At 45.6% G+C, this 26,978-nt stretch overlaps 2 protein-coding genes and 1 long non-coding RNA gene across 5 annotated transcripts in view; 2 read left to right on the top strand and 1 right to left on the bottom strand.

Annotated features, from left to right (window-relative positions):
• The window catches only part of PDLIM1 (PDZ and LIM domain 1), a 39,860-nt gene extending 28,554 nt beyond the window's left edge, over positions 1-11,306 (top strand). The window contains exons 4-9 of one of the 3 annotated variants that reach the window (XM_083738488.1): positions 2,368-2,567; positions 2,787-2,857; positions 5,119-5,424; positions 9,078-9,232; positions 10,003-10,117; positions 10,848-11,306. In XM_083738488.1, the coding sequence (XP_083594614.1) occupies positions 2,817-2,857; positions 5,119-5,424; positions 9,078-9,232; positions 10,003-10,117; positions 10,848-11,034 (804 nt within the window). In that variant the 5' untranslated portion in view covers positions 2,368-2,567; positions 2,787-2,816 and the 3' untranslated portion in view covers positions 11,035-11,306. The remainder of the gene's footprint in view (positions 1-2,367; positions 2,568-2,786; positions 2,858-5,118; positions 5,425-9,077; positions 9,233-10,002; positions 10,118-10,847) is intronic. The other 2 variants (XM_083738486.1, XM_083738487.1) reach the window with 2 other exon arrangements.
• A 779-nt stretch (positions 11,307-12,085) lies between these two features.
• HELLS (helicase, lymphoid specific) overlaps positions 12,086-26,978 on the bottom strand; it is a 31,577-nt gene continuing 16,684 nt past the window's right edge. Inside the window, exons 11-22 of the mRNA XM_083738314.1 lie at positions 26,296-26,492; positions 24,923-25,019; positions 23,074-23,235; positions 22,511-22,656; positions 21,356-21,494; positions 19,371-19,454; positions 19,168-19,287; positions 18,477-18,593; positions 17,245-17,404; positions 14,422-14,518; positions 14,147-14,223; positions 12,086-12,575 (exon numbers count right to left, since the gene is read on the bottom strand). Of these exons, the coding sequence (XP_083594440.1) occupies positions 12,481-12,575; positions 14,147-14,223; positions 14,422-14,518; positions 17,245-17,404; positions 18,477-18,593; positions 19,168-19,287; positions 19,371-19,454; positions 21,356-21,494; positions 22,511-22,656; positions 23,074-23,235; positions 24,923-25,019; positions 26,296-26,492 (1,491 nt within the window). The 3' untranslated portion in view covers positions 12,086-12,480. The remainder of the gene's footprint in view (positions 12,576-14,146; positions 14,224-14,421; positions 14,519-17,244; positions 17,405-18,476; positions 18,594-19,167; positions 19,288-19,370; positions 19,455-21,355; positions 21,495-22,510; positions 22,657-23,073; positions 23,236-24,922; positions 25,020-26,295; positions 26,493-26,978) is intronic.
• LOC310844415 lies at positions 13,329-14,978 on the top strand. The gene is made up of 2 exons (XR_014564104.1): positions 13,329-13,437; positions 13,823-14,978. It is a non-coding gene; the product is annotated as an uncharacterized lncRNA (long non-coding RNA).

Genomic DNA, 26,978 nt, shown 5'->3' with positions numbered 1-26,978 from the left:
GCTGCGAATATTTGGGACTATGACGAGGTCGGACCAATTGCTACAAGTGTTGGGAAAACCAGATTTGCGCTTGGGTACAGCACAGATAGGGACGAGGGTGGCGCTGTGGGTTAAACCACAGAGCCTAGGACTTGCCGATCAGAAGTTCGGCGGTTTGAATCCCCGCGACGGGGTGAGCTCCCGTTGCTTGGTCCCTGCTCCTGCCAATCTAGCAGTTTGAAAACACATCAAAGTGCAAGTAGATAAATAGGTACCGCTATGGCAGGAAGGTAAACGGCGTTTCCGTGCACTGCTCTGGTTCACCAGAAGCGGCTTAGTCCTGCTGGCCACATGACCCAGAAGCTGTACGCCGGCTCCCTTGGCCAATAAAGCGAGATGAGTGCCGCAACCCCAGAGTTGGTCACGACTGGACCTAATGGTCAGGGGTCCCTTTACCTTTACAGCAACAGATTCTTGCAGATCATATTGATTTGCTCATAATTCATTTCAGTGCTCAGCGCAGCTTCTAAATCTTCGAAGCATTTCATTCCATTTTGTTGAAATCCTCACAACAATTCTGCAAGGGTGGAGAACGTGGTTGTCCTGTATCGCAGAGGTGGGAGTGGAGGTTTGAGGTTAAGAAAATGCGGCTCGTCTGAGACCTTTTAGTGAACAGATGCAAGATTTCAAATCGGGGCCTTGCCAATTTCTCGCTCCCTCATTCTGTTGCTAACTGTACCATTTAATTTCATTTTCACTTCACATTTAACTTGTATTCCGCCTTTCTATATTGCTATGCCCAAGGGGATTTACAGGCAGAAGAAACGGCAAAATAGACCCCAAATATCACACGCATAGTAACAATCTGATCCAATACAAAAGAAAAAGTCACAATAGCTTTAAAATAAACAACTTGCATCAAATAAAGCAATATTCAATAGTGCATTAGAATATAATGGTAAACGGTAAAATTTAACATTGGAACGTAATAATTAAACAGTTTACACTTATACATTACAGTACACTGAAATCTGGTTTGGGGTTTGAAGAGAACAGGACAGGATTCCTGCATTGCAAGGGGCTGGACTAGTTGACTCTATGGGCCCCCTTAAAGGTAAAGGGACCCCTGACCATTAGGTCCAGTCCTGGCCGACTCTGGGGTTGCGGCGCTCATCTCGCTTTATTGGCTGAGGGAGCCGGCGTATAGCTTCCGGGTCATGTGGCCAGCATGACTAAGCTGCTTTGGCGAACCAGAGCAGCACACGGAAACGTCGTTTACCTTCCCACCGGAGCGGTACCTATTTATCTACTTGCACTTTGAGGTGCTTTCAAACTGCTAGGTCGGCAGGAGCAGGGACCGAGCAACGGGAGCTCACCCCGTCGCGGGGATTTGAACCGCCGACCTTCTGATTGGCAAGTCCTAGGCTCTGTGGTTTAACCCGCAGCTTGGTTTAAGGATCCATTCAGTTCCTAGTTTATATATCTTGAGTTTCTAACACTGCCAGCACTACACTGCAGCCTTCTCAAGCCTTTTTTTTGCCGGGCAGAGACATGTCATTGGTCTTTGACAATGCTCTTGCTTCCGGAAATGAAGGATGGTGAGGTCAGTGTGTGACTGTAGACTCCTACAAAATTAAGAGCCACATCCTCGGATCTGCCAAATGGCCTCTCCCTCTGTTTAAATGTAGCCCCTGGAAGCTCTGGTCGAGAAACATTCTCCCCTCCAAACTTACATGGTTGCCCTCCTATTTGTAGAAGAATTTTACAGCCATCTTGCCCCAAATCTAGACCTTCCGTTTTGGCAACTGCAACCTTGGTTTGAGGCAGCTAATGTGAAGTGATGGACATGAGGCAGGAGTTGATAATGCAGGTGAGCTGCGCACAGGTGAGTTGCATGCAAGCTGCTGGCCAGCCCTGTGGAGCCTCCTTTTATTGAGACAAATATGCAAACCAGGCAGATACATTTTGGGCTGTGACCTTTGCACATCTTCTGGTCCCGAGATTGGGGGGTGGTACAAAGCTATTTTGGCACCTGTTTCCACCGCGTCATTTTCCCCTTGCACAGTGTATGACAAAGGCGACAAAAAGGTCTCAGAGACAAAGGTCACAGACAGGACACCGCAGACTACTGAGACCGCAAAAGGTTAGAGAGAGGCAATGATGTTCAGATAGCCGTGGCTTTGTCTGTGAGGGGTGTGTGTGCTCCGCACCCCACTCCCCACTCTGCGATCATCCCTACACTAATGTCCATCCCGTATCCAAGTATATTCCACCCCCCTTTGCAGACCGACCTTGTTTTTCCCCGTTTCCTTGCACAGCCAAGGGACTGCTGCTTATCACCCGCACGCCCAGCGCATCTGATTGTTCCCTCTGCTCCCTTGCATGCAGGATATAAGGCACATAGGAAGTGCACATAACCGAAGCGCTATGCCCTTCACTGCCGCCACCGCTGCTTCCAGCACTGCACCCAAGGTCATCACTGCCCAGTACAATAGCCCAGCGGGCCTGTACTCCTCAGAAAACATACAGACCTTCAACGACGCGGTGGGGTCCAAGTCTGCTCAGGGCGACCAGGAGCCCAGCAAAAAGTAAGTGGCTCCCCAGTTTTGCGCTCGACGGCACCACCACCACACAAGGAAAGCCCCGTTCTCTACTGTAGATGCACGGAGTGATGTATTTATGCTGTGACGCACCTCAAGACTTCTTTTCTTTCAGCTTGGCCACTCGGCTGGCGTGTGCCTGAGAACACCAGTTCTTCCGACGCAACAAAGAAAAACTAATGACCTTTCTGTTCTTTGATTCCCCAGCTGCCTGTGCCGTTTCAGCGCGCTTTCAGTATGACGTACGAGCCTTTAAAATTGCCTCCCCACTCGCTCAGGTGCTCGTCGCTTCTATTTTGAGAATAATTGTGGCTTTTGGGGATCTTCCCAGCGAAATGGGACGGTCTGGCAGAGGGAGCACAAGTAAAGACTTCCCTTTTCAACGGAAGGTTTTGTGGTCCTGAAAGTAACATCTTTTTTTGGGGGGGGGGTGAAGGGCTGAGAAACTTTTCTTAGATGCTTAAATCTTCAGGTAAAGGTATCAAACAGATTGCTCCCTTTTCCAACCCCTGAGAGCTTTGCAGCAAACAGAAGTGTACCTTAGTAGGAGAAAATGCAAGTTAGAAGTGACATTTCTGCTGGAGGCATAAATGCTTCTGTGCACCAGTTGTGGTCCATAGGAGGAGAGGGATATATTGTGCTCGATCTGGTTGGCCATTCTGTGTCCTGGACTAGAATGAGCCTTTGGTCGGATCCAGCAGGCTCTTCTTATGCTTTGAATTGCTAAAAATCACCCTTCCACAGGAGAGGTTTTACATCATCATGGTTCCTGTACACTTCACCACTGCTGGCCCAAGATATTTTGCTTCTTGAAGTGGAACCAAAATGCCCCCTGTCCTGGCTAAGGCTAGGACTTTTTCTTTTTTTTTAAGTGCAGATGTTTGCATTATTCTGGCAGCAATTCCTGCCTTAATCTACTCATCCCTCATGAAGCGGGTCCCTACATTTTAGTTACAGTGGTACCTCGGTTTTTGAACATCTCGGAAATCGAACGTTTCGGTTTTCGAACCGAAAACCCGGAAGGAACTGCTTCAGTTTTTCAAATGCTTTTTGGAAGTCGGACGTGCCACACCGCTTCCGTATTTAGCTTTCCGGAAGTAAATGCTTCGGTTTTCGAATGTCTCGGAAGCCGAATGGTCTTCTGGAATGGTGGTCCAGTGCCGAGGGCCTTCAGGCAGTTCCCTTGCCGCGAGGAGCCAAGTTACAGGGAACCAGGCAGAGGGCCTTTTCAGTGGTGGCGCCCGCCCTGTGGAACGCCCTCCCACCAGATGTCAAAGAGAAAAACAACTACCAGACTTTTAGAAGGAATCTGAAGGCAGCCCTGTTTAGGGAAGCTTTTAATGCTTAATAGGTTATTGTATTTTAATATTCTGTTGGAAGCCGCCCAGAGTGGCTGGGGAAACCCAGCCAGATGGGTGGGGTATAAATAATAAATTATTATTATTATGATCGAAAACCAAGGTACCACTGTAATAAGATCCACCAGTAGAATATTGTGTCTGTTCCTGAGTATTCCTTAAGGGCCTCACACCCTGACCTGGAAATTATTTTCCCCTAGTGTTTTATGAGATCCAAATAGCCCAAGTCTTATCAGTGTGGTAACTCATTCAGATGCTCTCTGAGAAGAAATCCCTGTGGAGCAACCTGAAATCATGTAGATCCCTGGTCCCTTCCTTCCAACATGAGTATATTCTGCTTTGCCAGCCATCTTGACTCCTCTTTGCCTCGCAAATTCCTAATGGATGAAGTGAGTGCTCCCTCCCTGTCTGTTAGTGCATACAAAACTGTCTGTAAAACACTAGTGCATCAATCCACAGTCATTCATATGAAGGGCTCACCCTGACTTCCATTTGTGCTGTGATTTCTACTGTAAAGGTTCAGGATTTCCAAACAGGGATCGAGTAGGGTTTTTGTTTTGTTCCACCACTTTCCCCAGAATCAGAACAGATGTCAATCAGGTTTGCTCCAGAATGTTCCAATTCAGTGCTAAACAGTGAGTTTTCCCAGGGAAAAGCAGCAGGACCAGAAAACACGCTCGGACCTTTGCATAGAAATCGCGGCACAAACAGAAGTCTCGATGAGCCCCAAGTTGTTCTGTGTTGATATTGTGCTGGCTCCTTGGCTGTGTGGAACTGTCTAAACCAGGCTTCCATAAACTTGGCCCTCCAGATGTTTTTGGCCTACAACTCCCATGATCCCTAGCTAGCAAGGGATGATGGGAATTGTAGTCTCAAAACATCTGGAGGGCCGAGTTTGAGGAAGCCTGGTCTAAGCAGTCTTTTCCAAACTTGGGTCTCCAGCTGATTTTGGACTACAATTCCCACCATCCCTGACCACTGGTCATGCTAGCGAGGGATCATGGGAGTTGTAGTCCCAAGAGAGCTGGAGACCCAGGTTTGGGAAACCCTGGTCTAAATGAAGCTGGTTTAGGGTTGCGATTGATGCTGTAATTAATTTATGTCCTTTCTTCCCCACCTCCGTGGCAAATTATCATCCCGAACGTACCCCATCCTTTATAACGCCCTCCTTTTATGACCAGTCCTTTGTCACCTGCTGGCGGGTTCAAGGCTCCTTTTGCATCGGTCTATAACCCACTCCAGGCCTCTTCCTCCTCTCCTTTGCGGAGGAGGCACAGTACCTCGTCCATCCCCAGCCAAATCCGAGTGGGGCCCGGACAGCTCAAGGAAGTTGCTCAGATCTGCCCCAGCAGCCCTGTGGAAGTGGACGTGCCGGGGCTCAAAGTGCGGCACGTACAGTTTAACTCTCCTTTACAGCTCTATTCACAGAAAAATATCCTGGATACTTTGCAGGGGCAGATCTCTTACGTTAGCCCTACCTTCCCCAGGTAAATTTGCCTGCCTCACATGCCGTTGAATTATCGTCCCTGCGCACATTCACTTCCCTCATCCTTTTGTGTGCATCCATCGCTCACTCAACGCGGTCGATTGTTGCAAAAACAAAATAAAACACCTCTACATTCTTGTGATGGATGCATCTCCTCAAGCTGAGATTTGGGGTTGCTTCTGAAGTAACGTTTTGGAGCTTCCAGTCAGTGGAAGGGGCTCACTGTGGTGTACATATGCTGGATTTGGGCCTGCTTCTCTAATATTCTTTTTTTGGGGGGTGTTGTGTTAATCCTTTACACCCCTGTTCATTGAGGATCACCTTATCCTTCTGTTAAATAGTGGGTAGACGTAGCAGACGACACAGCGATTCTCCAAACAGCTCTTGTTTATTCACAGGTCAGAAAAGAACTGAACTGAAGGGTTCAGTCAGCCTGCTTATATAGAGCTCCAGTATAACGTAACTGTAACAATTTTCTAAAACTATCCAATCACTGAGCGTCACTTTCGATTCCTTATTTGCATAGCTATCTACAGTATCCCACTGCTGGCCCGGGGTGAGAACTTCAGTACATAACACCCTCCATCACAAGATCGTGGTATTTATTAAATTCCTATACGGCCCTTCAACGGAGGATCACAGGGTGGTGTACAATAGAAAAACACAAAAATACACAACATGGTAGCAAGCAAAAACAAAACCACCCTCAGTATGGGGGAGCTTTTCAACATGCAAACGTGGTTTCTTGTGCTTGAACCTAAAGCATAATAGGATAAGAAAAGGAGAGAGCAAGGTTTGGATCAGGGAGAAATTTGAGCGTGCAAATTACCTGTGTGTGAGCCCGGGGGAAATACTTTGGTGAGGACGACAACGTTACCTTGGAATTGGCCCTTGATGCATGAAGCCTGTCTCAGTAGCTTTTCCCAATCGCTCGTTTTTCTTCTCCTGTCGTGCATGGTTCAGGTTGGTCAAACAGGCTTTATTCATACAAGCAGGAAGGATCTGTTCCATGGAATGTGTTGGATTTTGAACACCATCGCTGGCATGTTGTGACCACTCTAAATGCTTTTTGCGCATGCCCTGTGGCTGCCCAGTAGCTACAAACAGGCCAGTTCCGCTTAATGTTAGAAATAAGGCATTGTAAGAGACAACTGGGATGCGGGTGGTGCTGTGGGTTAAACCACAGAGCCTAGGACTTGCCGATTGGAAGGTCGGCGGTTCGAATCCCCGCGACGGGGTGAGCTCCCATTGCTCGGTCCCAGTTCCTGTCAACCTAGCAGTTCGAAAGCACATCAAAGTGCAAGTAGATAAATAGGTACCGCTCCGGCAGGGAGGTAAGCGGCGTTTCTGTGCGCTGCTCTGGTTCACCAGGAGCGGCTTAGTCATGCTGGCCACATGACCCGCAAGCTGTATGCCGGCTCCCTTGGCCAATAAAGCGAGATGAGCGCCGCAACCCCAGAGTCGGCCATGACCAGACCTAACGGTCATGGGTCCCTTTAACCTTTACCTTTAAGAGACAACCTGGCCTTTAAAGAAGCAATAGTGGAATAGAGAGATGGTTGAAAAGCTTTAGATATTCCAAATGTAGAAACCTCGTTTTCTAACGGACTAAGAAATTTCAGAAAACCTTCCATTTAAATGTGGAGCTCAACCAGCAGGAAACAGAATAGCCTTGATCTACAGTTTGTAGAATCAGGTGCTTTTCTTCCACCCAGTTTGGAAGCAAGATGAGCTGGGAGAGAAATATTCCAACCTGTTGAGCATGAAGGTATTGTGGTGTGGGAGAGAAAGAAAGATGCTTTTCTCTGTCATGGATGCTTTAGGTGAGATTCTGCAATGCAGGGAGTCCCATGCAAGCTTGCAAGTCTATAATTCTCACTCATATGCCTCTTGAGGGTAAAAAAATTCACTCTATAGCCCAAACATATGTCTAGTTTTGACCCAGAAAATTCTCTGAGGTTTAATTTCCGTGCTTTTGCACATTGTTCATGTTGTTATCTTCAATGGCCGCAATTAGTTAGGGGTTGCTTTTAGAGACTGCAATTAGTGATTGCTAATGATAGTTCTGAGGGGAAAGAATTGGTGGTGGGTCATCATTGGAGCACTGGATGAAGTTTTGAAGGTACACCATGAAAATTAAAACAAAATGTGATTGAGCCTCTTCAGATTTAACATATTGTGGTTTGTGTATCATTGTCTTTTCCGTGTTTTATCTTGGATGAAATGGTTGTATTTTTAACTTAAACAACACCCCCACCGTAGGCCCGCTTGATATTCGTGTAATGCGCTGGAAATAACGTGCATTCTTTCTGGCTCCTATGCCTAATGGTGAAAAGTCATCTGAATAGGAAAATAAGGGCTCTTTCTTTGTGCCTTCTGGAAGGAGACAGTCATCTTTGCAAGGCAAAATGGAATGTCTGAATTGCCTCATAGACCTGGTTCAAACGTAGTTCATCACTCGATGAACACAAAGCGAGTCATCGCAGGTCAAACCCTATTGCTCTCGTATTGCCTGAAGCACAGATGTTTCTAAATGAAGCCTGTTACACGTTCAGCCACAGCCCCGTCAATTATTATGCATGAATCAGCTCTTATTGTTCCTTTTGTCTGTGTCTCTCACAAACAGCGAGTCTCGTGGATCCAGTGTGTGGGGCAGCCAGTTATGCACACTTATTCATGTTCATTATGTTGTGCTCGTCTGCAGTTGTGCAGCTTAAGCCAGTCTTTTGTTTTGTGAATTGCCTGCTCACCTGGGGTGAGTAGCAACGGCTGCCTGGGAAAATCTGATTAGCAAACATCACCTGTCTTATGCAGAGTGTGTAGCTTTCTCCCGTGCAGCCAAGAGGGGGATTTTAAGCCTATCGATAACCCTCTTGTCGGACGCGAGTGGCGCTGTGGGTTAAATCACAGAGCCTAGGGCTTGCCAATCAGAAGGTTGGCGGTTTGAATCCCCATGACGGGTTGAGCTTCTGTTGCTCAGTCCCTGCTCCTGCCAACCTAGCAGTTTGAAAGCATGTCAATAGTGCAAGTAGATAAATAGGTACCTCTCCAGCGGGAAGGTAAACGGCGTTTCCGTGCGCTGCTTTGGTTCGCCAGAAGCGGCTTAGTCGTGCTGGCCACATGATCCGGAAGCTGTACGCTGGCTCCCTCGGCCAATAAAGTGAGATGACCCTAGAGTCGGCCACGACTGGACCTAATGGTCAGGGGTACCTTTACCTTAACCCTCTTGTTAAAATAAAAGTACTAAAAATTCTGGAGATATTCTAATTCAGAGTCCATTAGTTTGGACCCAGAGAGACCAGTAAACCTGGACCCCACAAGCCCAAGTCGTAGGCATCACACATTATATTCTGGAAGCACCAATAATGGGGGGGGGGGGAAGTAATATAAAATTGGTGTAAGTGTACACTTAAAAGTAGTTTTAAAAGGGGAAATACCAAGAAACTACTGTTAGGAGGCAATGACTGGCTTTTCCTGCATTCAGTTGTAGATTTAATCTCACTGCTGCTTGTTTGTTCAGACACTTTCCGTCTCTAGTTGTTTTGCTCTGTGTCTCAAGTTTACTCTTACCTTAAAACAACAGCAGCAAAAATGCTGTTAGCAGACCTCCCAACACTTCATTCACTAAAGGTGTTTGCTTTAATTTTTCCTCAGCTTGGACCAGCTTAACCAGCCTGCCGGTAACTTAGTGATTGACAGAGATTCTGAGGTCTACAAGATGCTGCAGGAGAACCAAGATTCGGCAGAGCCGCCTCGACAATCCACCTCATTCTTGGTGCTCCAAGAAATTTTAGAATCTGAAGAGAAAGGTAAAGGGGTGTGTGTGCGCGCGTTGGTTTTTAAGAAGCAAGGACTGTTAAGCTCAAAGACTTGGCTAGAAATAATAGAGGGAATAAGAAGAAGCATTTGATCCTTATGACCGCTGCTCTGAACCAGCTCCCCTGTGGGACACACATGTTGCAAAGTTACATTGATGTTCTTAAAAATAGCAGCTGCGAGGAGGGAAATGAGGGGCTAGAGGGCAGGGAGGGTTTAATCTTTCCACACGGTAGTCCCGGTGGAAATTGCCTTCCTCTCGACCCCCAAGAAATGACAATTTGGCTCAGGAGGGAAGCTCCTTTTTAATCACGCTCATCAAACCACATTCCTTATAGGGATTATAAGGGAGTGCTTTAGACGTCTTATGGGAAACAGTTCTCAGCTAAATCGTTCTGGGTACTTAATATGGAGGGAAGCTGTTGAATGTGGGACAGATGCAAGATTGTTTGGTGGGGGACGCCGAGCTGAGGACGGAGGGTCAAAACTGAGCAGTGAAAATTCACCAAAATCCACACTTCTGACATGGGCTGCCATACGGCTGGCGATTTATTTTTTTTCCGGCAATTTCCACCCGGACACTGTTTACAAGGGCCAAATACCAGTTCCTGTTGTAACCTACGCAACATTTCAGTCCTTCAAAACCACTGCCGAAAGCCACAGGGGTGGACTTCAGACTTTCAGATTTCATATTGTTGCCTTGATTTTATACTCAAGACAGTTCTCCTAATCCGTAATACTGGTTGCTTTAAAATACTTACAGATCCCAATAAGCCCTCCGGATTCCGAAGTGTGAAAGCACCAACAACCAAAGTTGCGGCATCGATTGGAAATTCTCAGAAGCTTCCTGTCTGTGATAAGTGTGGATCTGGCATCGTGTAAGTAGCAGCACGAGCAGTCAATGGAGACTGCAGTTGTGGAGAGGCTGTAGTTCAGACACTGGCAAACCTGGCCCTCCAGATGTTTTGGGACTACAACTCCCATCATCCCTGACCACTGGTCCTGTTAGCTAGGGATGGGAGTTGTAGTCCCAAAACATCTGGAGGACCAAGTTTGGCTATGCCTGCTGTAGTTTGAGGAAAGATTTTTCAGCTTTGAGAAAATGGTTAAGGGAGGGTTGTGGTGGAAGTTTTAGTATCGAGTAGCATGTGAATGGGTAATCATGAACTAAACAACAGTCAAATACCACATTTTGCATTTTGTACAGTGGTACCAACGCGGTGGCGCTGTGGGTTAAACCAGAGCCTCGGACTTGCCGATCAGAAGGTCGGCGGTTCGAATCCCCGCGACGGGGTGAGCTCCCGTTGCTTGGTCCCTGCTCCTGCCAACCTAGCAGTTCAAAAGCACATCTAAGTGCAAGTAGATAAATAGGTACCACTCTGGCAGGAAGGTAAACGGTGTTTCCGTGCGCTGCTCTGGTTCACCAGAAGCGGCTTAGTCATGCTGGCCACATGACCCGGAAGCTGAACGCCGGCTCCCTTGGCCAATAAAGTGAGATGAGCGCTGCAACCCCAGAGTCGGTCACGACTGGACCTAATGGTCAGGGGTCCCTTTACCTTTTTATATGACCTTCCTGAATTTTGATCCTGGTACTGTTTTTCTTCCCAGAGGTGTGTTTGTGAAACTCCGGGAGAAGCACCTCCACCCAGAGTGCTATGTGTGCAGTGATTGCGGAACGAACCTGAAGCAAAAAGGGCACTTCTTTGTGGAGGAGCGCATCTACTGTGAGAAGCACGCCCGGGAACGGGTTACCCCGCCTGAAGGATACGATGTGATCACTGTGTTTCCAAAATGAGTGTTTTTCCAGCACTCTACCAGGCACCACTGTCTTCTGCCTCTGAATTCTCCTCGCAGTCGCGGAGGCTCAGCAAGGCTTTTGCCAGTGGACCTTTTTATACCGCTAGTAAGTGAACCACTTCCATTTTTATAAAGAAAATCCGCTTGGTTGGAGGGAATTGCCCCTCTTTTTTTGATAATGCAACTCTTCTTCCACAACTAACAATCGGATGCCAGAGGTCAAGCCACACGATTGTTCTTTTTCTACTCAATAAAAGGAGCTGACTCAAACCGCTGTCTGCATTGTGTTTGAGTTAGCGTTGTGTGGACTAGATGCAGAGTAAACGGGAGTATACACCAAAAGTACTCCTGTCTCAAAATTAGATTTTTTAAGAATCCAGGTCAGCAAAACTATTGCCTCTCCTGCACCAGTGTGCCTTGCTGCTTCTCACTTTGATATCATTTACGCAAGTTTCCTGCCAGGACTGGGGGTGTGTTGCATGATGTCTCAGAGTCTGTGGAAAGGGCTTGCTTACTTTAGTTTCCCATGGTGTGGTTTTATAAATAAGAACTGCCTGTTCCCCATATCCTTCTGCTTGCCTTTGTTTTTTGTTATTGCTGAAACTGAACTGTTTCTGAAGCAGTGCTTTTAAGTACTTACATTCATTCTTTTGGTGTGAAATACTATGATGCAACTCTTTTCTTCAGACTCGTGCCAAGGAAAACACACTTCTCACTGGGCATAATTCCGTCTTTGAGCAATAACACTAGGTACCTAGATAACAAAACATTCCACCCCCCTTCCCCCAGTGGTTTGATAGCAGATTGTTGTAGAATTGGCTTTTACCTAGAGCAGAAAAGGGAGCAACTTTGCAATTTACTTTCATCCCCAAGTGCCAAACTGGGAGCAGGAGCTGAGTTTCCCATCCTAAGAAGGTAACCTTGAATTGTCTCCGGCTCTTTACTGACGAGACAGGTGTACAATTTCAAGCTGGGGGTTATTTTTTGTAGTGCTTCTAGGAGACAACTGAACACGTGGATTTGCAGTAACTCTGCTACCTTGCAAGTGCTGCTTGTTACAAAACAATTTATTTAGCAAAATTATCAAAAACTGAAGTCATACAGGTTTGGACTTTGAAACAAAATACATCGACCAAATAAAACTATAGTTGAGGGCAAGGAGTAAGCATACTGAGAAGTAAAAAAACCAAAAACTCCAAATCCTACCATTTATCAGAACTTCCACAGGAAACTATAGTAGTCTTTAGCTTTCCAGTTTGTACAGAGTCAGAGGATCTAAAATCCAAGGGGAGTCCAAAAGCTCTCTTTTCACATCTACACTTGGTAATGTTTAGCCTTATTTTCTTTCTGGAAAATTATACAACCAAAACAAGAGTCTGAAATGCATTTCTGAACTCTTAAGAACAAAGCAACTGTAAGGTTACAGTCAGCAGCTGCCTGTATCTCAAAACACACTCTCCGTGCTGACATCTTCAGAGTTTTCTAAAACCTTGAACGCTCTCGTTTTCTCTTTAAGTTGCTCAGAAGTTTTCATTTGGTCTAGAGAGAAAGAAGCAAGACACACAGCTTAGAGCACCTGCCTTGAACTGGTGGATCGGGAAACTTGAGTGGTTTGTGGCCTGATCCAAGGTGGATCGCAACAGGAGTGCTATCGTGCAAAATATATGGTGAATGATTAAGGAAAAAGTCCCCAAAATGCATGCTTAGGTTAAAAATGGGCCCTAGGTTTGAAAAGCTTGAAGATACCTGTGTTCAGAAAGACTAGAGTCTCAGTAAACAGCCAGGTTTTTCTTTTTAAACCAACCTAGCTCTCCCCCAGTAGTCATGTATGGAAGTGAGAGCTGGACCCTCAAGAAGGCTGATCACCGAAGAATTGATGCGTTTGAATTCTGGTGCTGGAGGACTCTTGAGACTGCATGGACTGCAAAAAGATCAAACGTATCCATTCTTAAGGAAATCAGCCCTGAGTGCTCACTGGAAGGACAGATCGTGAAGTTGAGGCTCCAATACTTTGGCCACCTCATGAGAAGAGAAGACTCCCTGGAAAAGACCCTGATGTAGGGAAAGATGGAGGGCACAAGGAGAAGGGGACGACAGAGGACGAGATGGCTGGATAGTGTTTGCGAAGCTACAAACATGAGCCTGACCAAACTGTGGGAGGCAGTGGAAGACAGGGGTGCCTGGCGTGCTCTGGTCCATGGGGTCACAAAGAGTCGGACACGACTAAACGATTAAACAACAACAAGCCCTCCTGTATAAAAAGACCATGCTCTCTGAAAGAACAGAGCCATTTTTTGTCTTGTGTAGTTTTAAACTCTTGCATTCTTTTTCGACAACACAATCAAACTGACAATTATTCCGTAGTAAGAATCGGACTTAAGTAACTAGGCCGAAAGTTACCGTATTTTTCGCCCCATAGGACGCACCTAGGTTTTTTTTTGGGGGGGGGGGAATAAAGAAAACAAATTTATTTCTCCCCCCAGGCACGGGGCTGGTGCGGGGGAAGCCCGAGCTTCCCCCGACCCCAGAACAGCCTGCTATCCGCAAGCCTAGGGAGCCGCGCCGGTCTCCCCAGGCTTGCGGAGAGCTGCGTGAAGCCCGGGCGTGCTCTTCAGCGTGCCCGAGGCTTCGGAATGCAAGGAACTCTGCGCAACCGATGGGAGCCCGGCCCCTCTCGCTCTCCAGGCTTCAGCGAAAGCCTGTATTCGCCCCATAGGACGCACACACATTTCCCCTTCATTTTTGGAGAGGAAAAGTGCGTCCTATAGGGCGAAAAATACGGTCAGTCACTACCAATGCAGTTGTTTCTCTCCTAGCACAATTGCTGCAGAAAAAACTCCTTTGTGGCAAAACCATGCCTAGGTATCGGGAGTTATCAGCTGCACATTTTGTGCTAAGCAACTTGCACAGTAAAATCATAGAAATATTTGTTTCTATGATAGTTGGCCAGAAGCAGCAACAGGCAATTGTAATTGGGGGATCCCACCTTTGCCTTAAGGAAATGTATCTCTCAGCTGGGAGAGTTCACACTACACACATAGTTCACATTTGAAGCTCGTTTCTGGAGAGAGATTCAAATGAATAGAAAAGACACTGATATATATACTTACCGATAAGGTCACTCCTGTCCAGCAGTAGCTCTAAATCTTTGTCAGTTATTACTTTTTCTCTTGATCCTTTAACCTCTCTACAGATGGAAAGTAAGTGTATATTAATTTCAGATAGCTGTGTTCCAGTGCAACCATATTTATTTACTTGAAACTAAGCCCCGCCATAAGGACTGCAAGTCATTAAAGCACCTCCAACATACAAACCCTTCGTTAAATAAGCATAATGAATTTTTGCACATAAAAAACCAAATGGTTTCTTTGTAAGTGAGACATACCTGTCGTAGTCCCTAGACTGTAGCAGCTCCATTAATTCCTTGGGGTCCAAGCAACTGTTCGATTGGTTTATTCCAAATTTCCCACCTTTAAACTGATCTTGAAGTTAGACAAGAAAAAAAACAACAACTTTGAGAGAGAGAAAGCACTGTCGCTTGGGCTTTCTGATAGTATTAAGAAACATCTGGCCACAACACTGGTACAAAAGCTATTAGTTCATAAACATTCTGTTCTCTGCACATTCCATTTTGTCTCGTTGCACACAATTATGGATCAGAGTTTTCTGAAACATTTCCCAAACAGGTTTGCGACATTACATTCAGTACAAGAAAACTTACGAGTAAATTGATTTGACAGGCATGTTTACGTGGTGAAAACACCATTAGATCCCAGTTGGGACGTGGGTGGCGCTGTGGTCTAACCCACTAAGTCTCTTGGGCTTGGCGATCAGAAGATTGGCGGTTCGAATCCCTGTGATGGGGTGAGCTCCTGTTGCTCTGTCCCAGGCTCCTGCCAACCTAGCAGTTTGAAAGCACGCCAGTGAAAGTAGATAAATAGGTACCGCTGCAGCAGGAAGGTAAACGGCATTTCCATGCGCTCTGGTTTCAGTCACGGTGTCCCGTTGCACCAGAAGCGGTTTAGTCCTGCTGGCCACAGGACCCGGAAAGCTGTCTGTGGACAAACACCGGCTTCCTTGGCCTGAAAGTGAGATGAGTACCGCAACCCCATAGTTACCTTTGACCTGACTTAACCATCCAGAGGTCCTTTACCTTTAACCTAGATCCCAGTTGCTTTTTGCCAACTTGCGCAACATTCATGATGTTACACGGCAAGAACTGGTCTTGGTAACTCATTCTCCCAGCTAGGTTTGTACAAGATAGATCCCCTAGGATTGCAAACGTTTGACACGTATCTTTGACCTACAAAAGGAGAAGAGCCATCGGTGCAAAACGGGTGCTTTTTATGGAAATATTCCCTCTTGGCTAACCCTCCAGGGGCTGCTGGCCGGTGGCGGTCAAAGATGGATGTGCCAACGCCCAAACATGAAGGAAAAAGGAAGTATAAACTCAAGCCTGTCACTGTTTCCATCAGGTGATCATTGGTTTAATGTCCTGTTGCTTTTGACACCTGGGCATAACTATTTATAGACCCAGAGTAATAGGAAAAATGCAGAGGCACCTCCCTGCTTGTTCCTGTCCATCACAACCGACACATATCCATTACATTCCTGCATATTTTCGAGGTGCTGCCTTACAGTCAAGATTACTGGAAACTGATGCTGCCTGGATACGGCTATTTTTCTCCTTTTTACTTGCAACCTTGACTCGGCTTATCACGGAGGGATCTGAGATTCAGCTCCTTTTAGGAGACTGCCATCAACGAGTCTTCTCTCTGCCCACAGAGCAGCACATCTGAAAGCCCCCGTCGCGTGTAGAATCCGCACACTAGCCCTGCATCTCTCTGGCGACAGCAGGGGAGACAACGCAAATGGCAGGGAGCTTGCAAGAGGCCAAGCTTTGATCTCCATTGCAATCGGATGCCACCTGTTTTCTTCTGCCTTTCAACAGCTTGGATGGTGCCTCTCACCCAACACGTTGAGTGCTAGTTAGCACCATCAAGCGGGCTACAATCTTGTGAACACAAGGCAGGCTAACTTCAAAATCATTTTGTTTCGCAAGTCCCAGAAGCCAGGAAACACAGCAGCAAAACTCTGCTCTGAGAGCCAGTGTGGTGTAGTAGCTAAGAGCGGTAGACTTGTAATCTGGGGAACTGGGTTTGCGTCTCCGCTCCTCCACATGCGGCTGCTGGGTGACCTTGGGCCAGTCACACTTCTTGAAGTCTCTCAGCCCCATTCACCTCACAGAGTGTTTGTTGTGGGGGAGGAAGGGAAAGGAGAATGTTAGCTGCTTTGAGACTCCTTCGGGTAGTGATAAAACGGGATATCAAATCCAAACTCCTTTGTCTGCTCAAGACGGTGCAAATGGCAACAGCCCTTGTGGCAGAGCAGCGGGCAAAAGCTCTCTTAAGTATGTGATCATTTGTTGCTCTCAACGTCAGCCGATTTAAGCCTGTAGGCTCTACCACGGTACACAATCCAATGCATAGCCAAGCCAAGTTATGTACAAAGTGTGACCGGAGAGTTCGGTGAATGGTCACAGAAATAGGGCAGTGAGAAATATTTGAATATACAATTGGCATCAGAAACCCATGAAATGCTCACAATTGTGTACAGAGATGAAGATGTGTGAGTGGTTTAAGCGTTTCCGTGAAGGGCGGCAAGCCATCGAAGATGACCCTCAATCTGGCAGACTGTTGATGAGCAGAACGGTGGCAAATGTCAACAGAGTTTGTGAGTTACTGATGCGGAATCAGCGTTTGTCCGTCCAAATGATGATGGAAGAAATGCATATTCTGCGTGAAATCATTACTGAGTTGTCCCACCCTCCATATTCTTCCAATCTGGCCTCACTGGATTTCTTTCTTTTTCCAAAACTGAAATCTGCACTGAAACGGCAGAGATTTTCCAACGTTCCACACGTCCAAGCTGCTGTGATGAGGGAACTGAAAGCAGTACGAAAAGAGGACTTCTCCAGAAGTTTCCAACAGTTCTATGAACGTTGTCAACAGTGCATTGTATCAGAGGGGGCCTACTTTGAAGGCCTGTAAGGTATGTATGTTCGAATATTTCTCGCTGTCCGATTTCTGTGACCATTCATCGAACTTTCCGGTCACGCCTTGTACATTGAGAGAAACCACGTTCATAGCTATTAGCCCAAGTAGGAAAACCTGTCAATTTTGGTAAGAAAAATGAAGTTGCTACTAACTTTTGTGGATAATCAGCTTCTCTAACTTCCTTTTGGCAGCAGCTCTCTCCACAATCTTCTGATCGATGGTGTTTGCAGTTACAAAGCGATAGACGACCACCGGCTTCGTCTGGCCTATTCGGTGACATCGGTCTTGGGCCTGGAGGTCAGACTGAGGGTTCTAAGAGTGGGAAAGAAAGGAAATGAACTCCAGAGATAAAATTAAGGGGTTTGTTTTCCTTTTTTGCAGGCAGTGCCAGCTTTCCCAGAATAAGTCGTTCTAGCTTTCTGCAAGTTTGGGATTAAGGAAAAATATATGAATATATGGAGCTGCTTTATGCTGGGTTAGACCAGTGGTCCACATAGTCCAGTATTGTCTATTTTGACTAGCAACAGCTAAGGCAGGCTTCTCCCATACAAATGTATTTCACACACACAAAATGTGACCCCTCCTGACTGCCAGGAATGCAGAAACCACTAAACATCTGGGGTTGGGGGGAAAAGAGAAATAATAAAAGTTTACAAAGTGCTGCTGTGGTGATGCCTGATCTGACTTGCCGCATGCAGACCACGTGCTCCATTCTACCTAGCAAAAAAGACTAGCTGGGGTTTTCTTAATCTCACTTTTCCTGGTTATTTCAATCTGATGTAAAGTGCTGTACCTTAACCAGAGTTGTTTAGTTCAGGTATAGGCAAACTCAGCCCTCCAGATGTTTTGGGACTACAACTCCCATCATCCGTAGCTAACAGGGTCAGAGATGATGGGAATTGTATCAAAACATCTGGAGGGATGAGTTTGCCTATGCCTGGTTTAGTTGATACAGAGATTAAAAATACATAATTGCTTGACTGAACTTTGGAATTTCTGAAACAAAATCTTCTAAGCCTCATGCCATTCCTGTGAGCTGTTTAGAAGTTGGCATGTTTCTGTAGAACCAGAACAGGCTTTTCATAGCAGAACACACGACCTGAATTTAAGAGGGGCAGAAATGTAAATCTTCCCCTCATCGTGCTTCCCTGAAGAACTATTTCTGCATCCGGTTTCAGAGGCAGCTTGCTGGGCAATGATGAGGGCTGCTACCATAAAACACTTAACTGAGATTCCTGCATTGCAGGGGGTTGGACTAGATCACCCTCGGGATCCTTTCCAACTCTGATCCCGGAAGCCCCCATCCCCATGTGTGTCACTCAGCACACAGCCCTTTGAAACCAGGACCCATGACAATTTATACATGCCAGCATGCGAAACATACCCAGTCACTGTCATAAATGATTACTGTGTCCGCTGCCGTCAAATTAATTCCAAGACCTCCAGCCCGTGTGCTCAGCAGAAAGATAAAAACCTCCGGATCTGTGTTAAACTTATTTATCTGCAAATGACAAACGGTAAACACATTAGGTTAATAATGTACCTTTACAGTGCCAACCAAACACACACCAAACCATGCAGGGAGCCTCCACGAACTGTGGAGATTCTCCAGTTCAGGAACAATCCCCATAAATTATGAAGAGCTGCAAGGATGGCCAGGGCGATGAGCCCTGGGGACAGGACTTGCCAGTGCATCCACAGACTATGTCACACAATGACTATCGTATAAGTGAAGCACATGTTTAAAGAGGACTACAGATGTTGGGTGTAAGACTTAATTTCAACTGCAATATTCATCACCGCCTCAGTTAGTCAGGACAGTTTCTACCTAAACATGTCATCAATACATTTTAAGGCGCAAGCTACCTACTGATAACAACTTTTCAAGCATCATCTTTGAGAAATCCCAGCACTGAAGTGGGTGGTGAGGCTGCCTCGGGCTAGTGAGTTCATAGACTAAGCCAGAACTCGCTGATATTTCTAGCTAAACTCTGTTGGCAAAAGTTCTCTGCTGTGATGCAAAGGGAATCTCAGAAGAGTCAAACAAACCAGGATCCAATAAATTTATCACCTACGTTTTCTTCCCTCTCTGCATACGCCATGGACCCGTCTAGGCGACTGAACTCATACGACCTCAGATAGCAATAGTCCATCAGAATATCCAACATTTTTGTCATCTGCGAGAACAGCAGCACCTGAACAGAGCAAAGATTCTTCAATCATGTGAACTCAGGTGTCCAGACAAATAATTTCTGGTAACACCACAAACTAACAATACCTTGTGTCCTCGTTTTTTTAGTTCTGGCAGCATGCGATCCAAGAGTAAGAATTTGCCCGAACTCTTCACTAGATCTTCGTCGACCTTGATGCAAGAACACACATGTACAATTTAGGACATTCTAATTAAATCATAGGGACACAGGTGGCGTTGTGGTCTAAACCACAAAGCCTCGGGCTTGCTGATCAGAAAGTCGGTGGTTCGAATCCCTGCGACGGGGTGAGCTCCCATTGCTCGGTCCCAGCTCCTGCCCACCTAGCAGTTCGAAAGCACGTCAAGTGCAAGTAGATAAATAGGGGCCGCTCCGGCGGGAAGGTAAACGGTGTTTCCGTGCGCTGCTCTGGTTCGCCAGAAGCGGCTTAGTCATGCTGGCCACATGACCTGGAAGCTGTACACTGGCTCCCTTGACCTATAGAGCAAGATGAGCGCGCAACCCCAGAGTCATCCACGACTGGATCTAACGATCAGGGGCACCTTTACCTTTTAATTAAATCATATTTGCATTAGCTTTGCACGAGGAATCTGTGGCCCTCTAGTCACTTGTTGGACTCCAACCCGCAATGGTCCCTAATCAGCACAGCAGGAGTGATGGGAGATGCAGCCCATCGGAAGAGCCACAGCTTCCTCAACTCTGCTTTACACAACAGCTTTCCATGCTCTTCCGGCAATGATGTTTGTAAATATTCTGCCTTCATTTCTTCCAAAACATTTCATCAAGCAATAGCATCATCGGTGAAGGGCTAAAAAGTAGAATTTGAACTCACTGCCCCATCCACTCCCATCCCTTGACTGGTGGTTCCAGGGTTATTTACCCCGGAAGGTTTTATCCCCTTGTTGGCAGGCCTCAAGAATGGCACCAGGAAAAGAGCCTGGAGTTAGAAAGCAAGCCTCTGAAGTCTAAACCACCACCAATAAAAGCTATGTATAAAACACAGTGCACTCTTTGAATATTCTTGTTTCTTCTAACGGGCCCAAAATTATAAGAAATGTTGAAGAAAGTATCGAAAAGACAACCGACTGAAAGTTAAATGCTGAGATGTTTGAACCTTCCAATAATAAAGGTAAAGGGAACCCTGACCATTAGGTCCAGTCGTGACTGACTCTGGGGTTGCGCACTCATCTCGCTCTATAGGCTGAGGGAGCCGGCGTTTGTCCGCAGACAGCTTCTGGGTCATGTGGCCAGCATGACTAAGCCGCTTCTGGCGAACCAGAGCAGCGCACGGAAACACCGTTTACCTTCCTGCCGCAGCGGCCCCTATTTATCTACTTGTACATGACATGCTTTTGAACTGCTAGGTTGGCAGGAGCTGGGACTGAGCAACGGGATCTCACCCCGTCACGGGGATTCGAACCACTGACCTTCTGATCGGCAAGTCCTAGGCTCTGTGGTTTAACCCACAGTGCCACCTGCGTCCCTGAACCTTCCAATACAATAAATCAAAGTCAGTGTGTCTTGATTTTCTGGGTTCTGTTTTTTAAAAAATTGGGTGGGAAGATAACCCCAGGTAACAAACTGTATGGTTAAATCCCGCCCCCCCACACACTCTCATTCTAGGTTAGAGCAAAGTTCTGGGTTATAGAAAACTGCTCCATTGTGAGGTTAGGAGCCTATTCTCTCTTAGCAAATAACTTTTGCACACAAGCAAAGGCAAATAAGAGGGAGCGATACAATAGTGTAGCTTCCCTCAAACAGTGGCCTACCGGCTGGGCATGCAATAATCTTGTGGATGGACTTATGGCGGTGCCAGCAATTCTTTGCATAGTGTGCTAAGGTGGTTGGAAGATGAGAGAAGTTGTGGGATGTAAGGAAGCTCTCCTGTCCTCTTTCAAAGTCCTGACATGAGTCTTTTGACTGCTCGTCACCCACTTCATTAATGAGGGTGAACTGTTCAATGCAAATCAAACTGCGATGCCATCAGGTGAAGCCCTTCAAACAACACTGGAACGAACAAAAGGCCTTCTAAGTAAACGATGGGAGGAAATACCTTAAACTGCTGGGTGGCAGCGTCCAATGGATATTCAATAAGGTATGGGTGGTTGCAACACTTCCTCAGTAACATCATAATGTTCTGCAACTTCAGGTTGATTTCTGAATCCAACGGCGTACTCATTTCTATTACTGGCCTTGCAAACGACAAGCGAGTTTGTAAGCATGACAGAATCAAACGACAATGCGAATTATAGCTGGAATCTAGCTAAGCCCACAAAAGATACTATGCTGCTAGCAGCCTGTCTTTTCACAATGGCCGTGGAGCCACAGCGAAGAGATACCAGCCTCTTGGCAAGATAGCAAAAAATGCATTCCATCAAACAGGCCGAGGACTGGTCTTCCTTCCTCTGCTGGGAGCACAGAAACAAAGTGTGCTTGCAGAAAAGGGATGGATTCTGGGTGTGAAATAAGGAAGGGCACTGAGCCTTGCTGTAAACAGTAGGGGAGACTGGTCAGGTGGCTTGCTTGGGGGAAGGATGGCCTGAAAAGGCTGGAGGCTCATGCAGTGAGTCTGCACACTGAGCTCAGATGCACCTGGTTGTGGGGGATGAGAGGTTGTCTCCTGGATTCAAGACAGCGACCTCTAGTATTAAATGTGCACATTATCCCAACTCCCTGCAATGCAGGAATCTCAACTAGATCATTCATGACAACTGGCCATCCAAACTGTGTTTAAAAATCTCCAAGAAAGGAAAGCCAACACCTCCCGGGGGAGTCTGTTCTGCTATCCCAACAGCTCTTAGTGTCAGAAAGTTCTTCCTGATACAGTGGTACCTCGGGTTACAGACGCTTCAGGTTACAGACTCCGCTAACCCAGAAATAGTACCTTGGGTTAAGAACTTTGCTTCAGGATGAGAACAGAAATCGCATGGCGGCGGCAGCAGGAGGCCCCATTAGCTAAAGTGGTGCTTCAGGTTAAGAACAGTTTCAGGTTAAGAATGGACCTCCGGAATGAATTAAGTTCTTAAGCCAAGGTACCACTGTATTGGTGATGTTATCTCTGGATTCAGAGGTAAGGCAAGTAAAGGACTGCTCAATCACCTGTACAACGCCACATTTTATAGAGACAGTTTATTCTCCAACTCTCAATGGTTCTTTGTATATGCCACCAGTTTAAGTGCAAATACACAAGCCATGGTTAGATAAGTACCTCTCTTTTTCAACTTCCTCTTGCATTTCGGCTATCATCTGCTCCAGTTGATCAGGAAAATCATCTTCATCAAGCTCACGGTAACTAGCCACCTTCCGACTGCGCCGCTTTGGCCGGCCTGTAGAGCTCAGCTCAACAGCTTCTTCCTAAATAGCGGAAAACATTGCTACAGTTCACTATGATGCATTGGAAAAACCCCCAAAAAGCAGCTGTGATAAGAAAATAGGTCACGTACTCCGAACGAACTTGTTTCTAACTCTCTGTTCAGTGACAAAAAAAAACATAACAAACCTTTTGAACCTTCCATATAATAGATGAAAACAAGTACCATGTGGGTTTTTCTTTAGCAGAAATGCACACAATATTCTTATTCTCTTATTTTGAGAACCTTTGCTCTAGTGTTTTGCTCAAATTTCACAGTCATATGCAACATGTTTTTTAAAAAATGAATGTCTTCAGAAACAAAGGCATCCCATCTGCAGTTGCAGAGGCCAAAATAAACTGATTCGAGGCCAAAATGTAGGTTGATATGATTAGGATAACCTGGGCATCACAGCACGCACCTGACTGTTTCCCAGCAGCTTTCGAATGGTCTTGTTTATAATGGCACTGTAGAAAGTTTCTTGCTTCTTGACCAGGGGCGCATAGACCACAACTTCACGTTTGGGAGGAACTTCTAGAGCGATATCCAATTTCAGTCGTCTCAGCAAGAAAGGGGTCAAAATCTAGAGTTGAAAAGTTTCAAATATGAAAGTTTCCAACAACTCAAGCTTAAATAATAGAACACTGCTGGCTCAAAAGGGAAATGCAACAATATAAAAAGATGGGGTTTCTGCACCCTGCCATGTGCAGTGTTACGCTTGTTTGACCAATAATGTCATTGGGTAGATCCCTTATATATGACGCATAATACTCAAAAAGCTTCTTTAAAAGGCACAGCACTTCTGGTTTTGATAAATATAAAACACAAGTTTAACCGTATGCTAAATCTCCCTTGGTAAAGTGAAGCACTCCTCTGTATTCACCATTATAATAACAGCCCACACAACGCAACTTAAGTATTTTTAGCCTGTGAAGGGCAAGAAAACAGGGGAAAGATGACTATTTTCAAAGGATATCATGTCCTGCACTGCACTATGAAGTATGTAATATGTGTAGCTGCAGGAAAACGTTGTACCCTGGTACGCTCTTACATGTCATGGGGCCCAGTAAACGTGATCAACACTGAATAAAAGCGAAAAGACTCGCAAGGAACTTTTATTATTATTATTATTATTATTATTATTATTATTATTTATTATTTATACCCCGCCCATCTGGCTGAGTTTCCCCAGCCACTCTGGGAGGCTTCCAATCAAGTGTTAAAAACAATACAGCATTAAATATTAAAAACTTCCCTAAACAGGGCTGCCTTCAGATGTCTTTTAAAAATAGGATAACTGCTTAGTTCCTTCACATCTGAAGGGAGGGTGTTCCACAGGGCGGGCGCCACTACCAAGAAGGCCCTCTGTCTGGTTCCCTGTAACCTCACTCCTCGCAATGAGGGAACCGCCAGAAGTCCCTCAGAGCTGTATCTCAGTGTCCGGACTGAACGATGGGGATGCAGACGCTCCTTCAGGTATACTGGACCGAGGCCGTTTAGGGCTTTAAAGGTCAGCACCAACACTTTGAGTTTTGCTCGGAAATGTACTGGGAGCCAATGCAGATCTCTCAGGACCAGTGTTATGTGGTCCCAGCGGCCACTCCCAGTCACCAGTCTAGCTGCCGCATTCTGGATTAATTGCAGTTTCCAGGTCACCTTCAAAAGTAGCCCCACGTAGAGTGCACTGCAGTAGTCCAAGCGGGAGATAACTAGAGCATGCACCACTCTGGCGAGACACTCCGTGGGCAGGTTGGGTCTCAGCCTGTGTACCAGGTGGAGCTGGTAGACAGCTGCCCTGGACACAGAATTAACCTACGCCTCCATGGACAGCTGTGAGTCCAAAACGACTCCCAGGCTGTGCACCTGGTTACAAACCCCCAGTCCATGGGCCGCTTCCATCCCACCCCCAGGTTCCCAAAATTTGTATACATATTTAGGCAAACATAAGGTTAAAGCAAAATAAAGATGCAATACAAGCACACACCAAAAATTAGTACAACTGTAAAAATTTACCATTAAAGCCAAGCATTTTAGAAAATTTAATACTTGTGGTGTCCAAAAGCAATCAAAAGTCAGTACCAGCTGAATCTGTTTAGTGAGGCTAGTCCAAAGTTGAGGCCCAACAAAGACTAACAGTTATAGTGGCATTTGCTTTTGAATTTGTGTGTGTCATAATAAGCTTGTCAAAGATGCCACAATATGTTTTTGCTTCAACAGACCAACAGGCTACCATTCAGACGATTCGCTCACTTTAAGCAATCGGAACAGACCTGATGCAGCATATGCAAGATGTTCTGTTCTCTTTCCTTAGCAACAATGTCTTCTGCTATTTCCGATATACTAGTGATGTCAAACCAGGACTCAAAGCTGTGGTGAAGGAAACAAAATTGGGAGACAAATTTAAGAACTGGTGAGATGTGCAGGTGGGTTCTGTGCTAAAAAAAGCAAAGGCCTGTATAGATTATCCAAATTTGAACGTATTTGCTGCTGCCTTAATTTACTCGGCTTGTTAAGGGAGGTAAAAAGAGGAATGCGGGGAGCTGAAACTGCTCAATCCTCACCCCTTCCTTGAAATAAAAGCTTCCACACCTCTTAAAATCTAGAAATTTGATAATCAAGGCACTGAATTCAACACCGAAAATTAAATCCCCTGCAAGTGCAATAATATATCCTTCCATAAGAAAATCCACTACACACCCAAATCCCTGCATGCAGCCTTAGCCAGAGTTTCAGAATGAGGAAAGTACATTTCCTGAAAACCTATGTAAAGCAAAACCTGCAATTACTGGATCAAATATTAGCTTAACGTTACATGTTTAAAAAACTAAACATGTATATAATAAGGTCATTTCAGGATAAGTTTATACTGTGCTCCCAAAACTCTGAATGCCCAGACCCGCAGAATTTATTTATTTTAGGGAGCTGGACAAATAAAGCACTGAAACAGGGAAGCAGGCTAGTTTTTCCACAAGGAATTAAAGCAGAACTTCACATCTAAAGTCCAACAAATACCAGAAAGTCTGCCTGTCTTTAAATGAAAGCTCGGGATCTGGAATGTCTTCGCAGGAGTGAACTATCAAAAGGGGGCTGTCTCTGCCAATCTCCGCACCCGACAGGGTCTGTAGGGAAGGGTGCAGAATTTCAGGTATTTGGGACTTGGGCTCTTTATGGCTTTGAATGCTAAATTGGGCCTAAAAACCAAGTGGCAGCCAGGGCAGCTGGGTTATTTGTTTTTTTTAAAGGGGGGTGTGTGGCATGAGAATCCTGGCCAGTAATCTGCCACCGGCATTTTGGACAAAATGAAGTTACTGATTAGTCTTCAAGGACAGCCCATCAACTATTCCACAGAAGGGTGGAAAGGGAAAGCCAGGATACTTTGCCATGTGACAAAATGCCATTGTGCTTTGGAGCTAAACAGGGCCCAAAATGGAAGGGGCTTCTTCCTACAGAAAGTACCTCTTAACTTAACCCCGTCTGCTAGAAAGAACGGTGGGAGCAATCTATGTAAGAATAGCCTGCTTTGCTGAAGATATATATTTATTTTCCGGTATTAGAAGTTTGTCTGGGATTGTCAGCCATTTACCAAACTTCAGACATTTGCTATATCATATTTTAACACAGGGGTGGGGGGTTCACTGCCTACCTTTTCAAGTCATCAAACACATCAGGAAGCAGAAAATTAAGCAGGGACCAAAGCTCAGATAAGTTGTTTTGCAAGGGAGTTCCAGTTAACAGAAGTTTATTGTCAGTGCGAAACTGTTTTAATTCTCGTATAAGGCGGCAATTCATATTCTTAATCCTGTGTCCTTCATCCACTATCAAGTATTTCCAGTACAAGTTCTGGAGAAGAGAAGTCGCTGGTTACGTAAAAAAACAACAACAAAAAACCCATCCATCCATCCATCCATCCATATGCCCTTCTTTTCCACCAAAAGCTAATAGATGTCAAACAGGGCTTATAACTTTTCATCATCATTCTCTCTTACTGTGTGCATTGTGTTTAGAGACGATTCCCCTCCAGCAGAAGTGGAAATTCAAAATTTCCAACAAGCAAAGGGGAAGAAACATACTTTTTAAAATATACTTTTCATTTGTGTCAATCTGTCCATTGCACACTTCACCCCCCCCCCAAAAAAAGGATAGTGACTGGATTAGTTAGCTGTGATATATTAGCAATTTGCCATAGCTTTTATATTGCTTTATTCTGTTTTCTAAAAGAGAAAATCATGAGACTCATTACTTAAATTAAAACATAATTTAGCAATTAAAACATAATTTAGCATGTTATAATACTAATAGAGACAGCCACTATTATTATATATTTAT

The sequence above is a fragment of the Podarcis gaigeae genome (assembly GCF_964106915.1).
Source record: "Podarcis gaigeae genome assembly, chromosome: 5".
NCBI classification, from domain to species: Eukaryota; Metazoa; Chordata; class Lepidosauria; order Squamata; family Lacertidae; genus Podarcis; species Podarcis gaigeae.
Note: the sequence above shows the minus strand (reverse complement) of the source record. Positions and strands in the feature narration are given on the sequence as shown.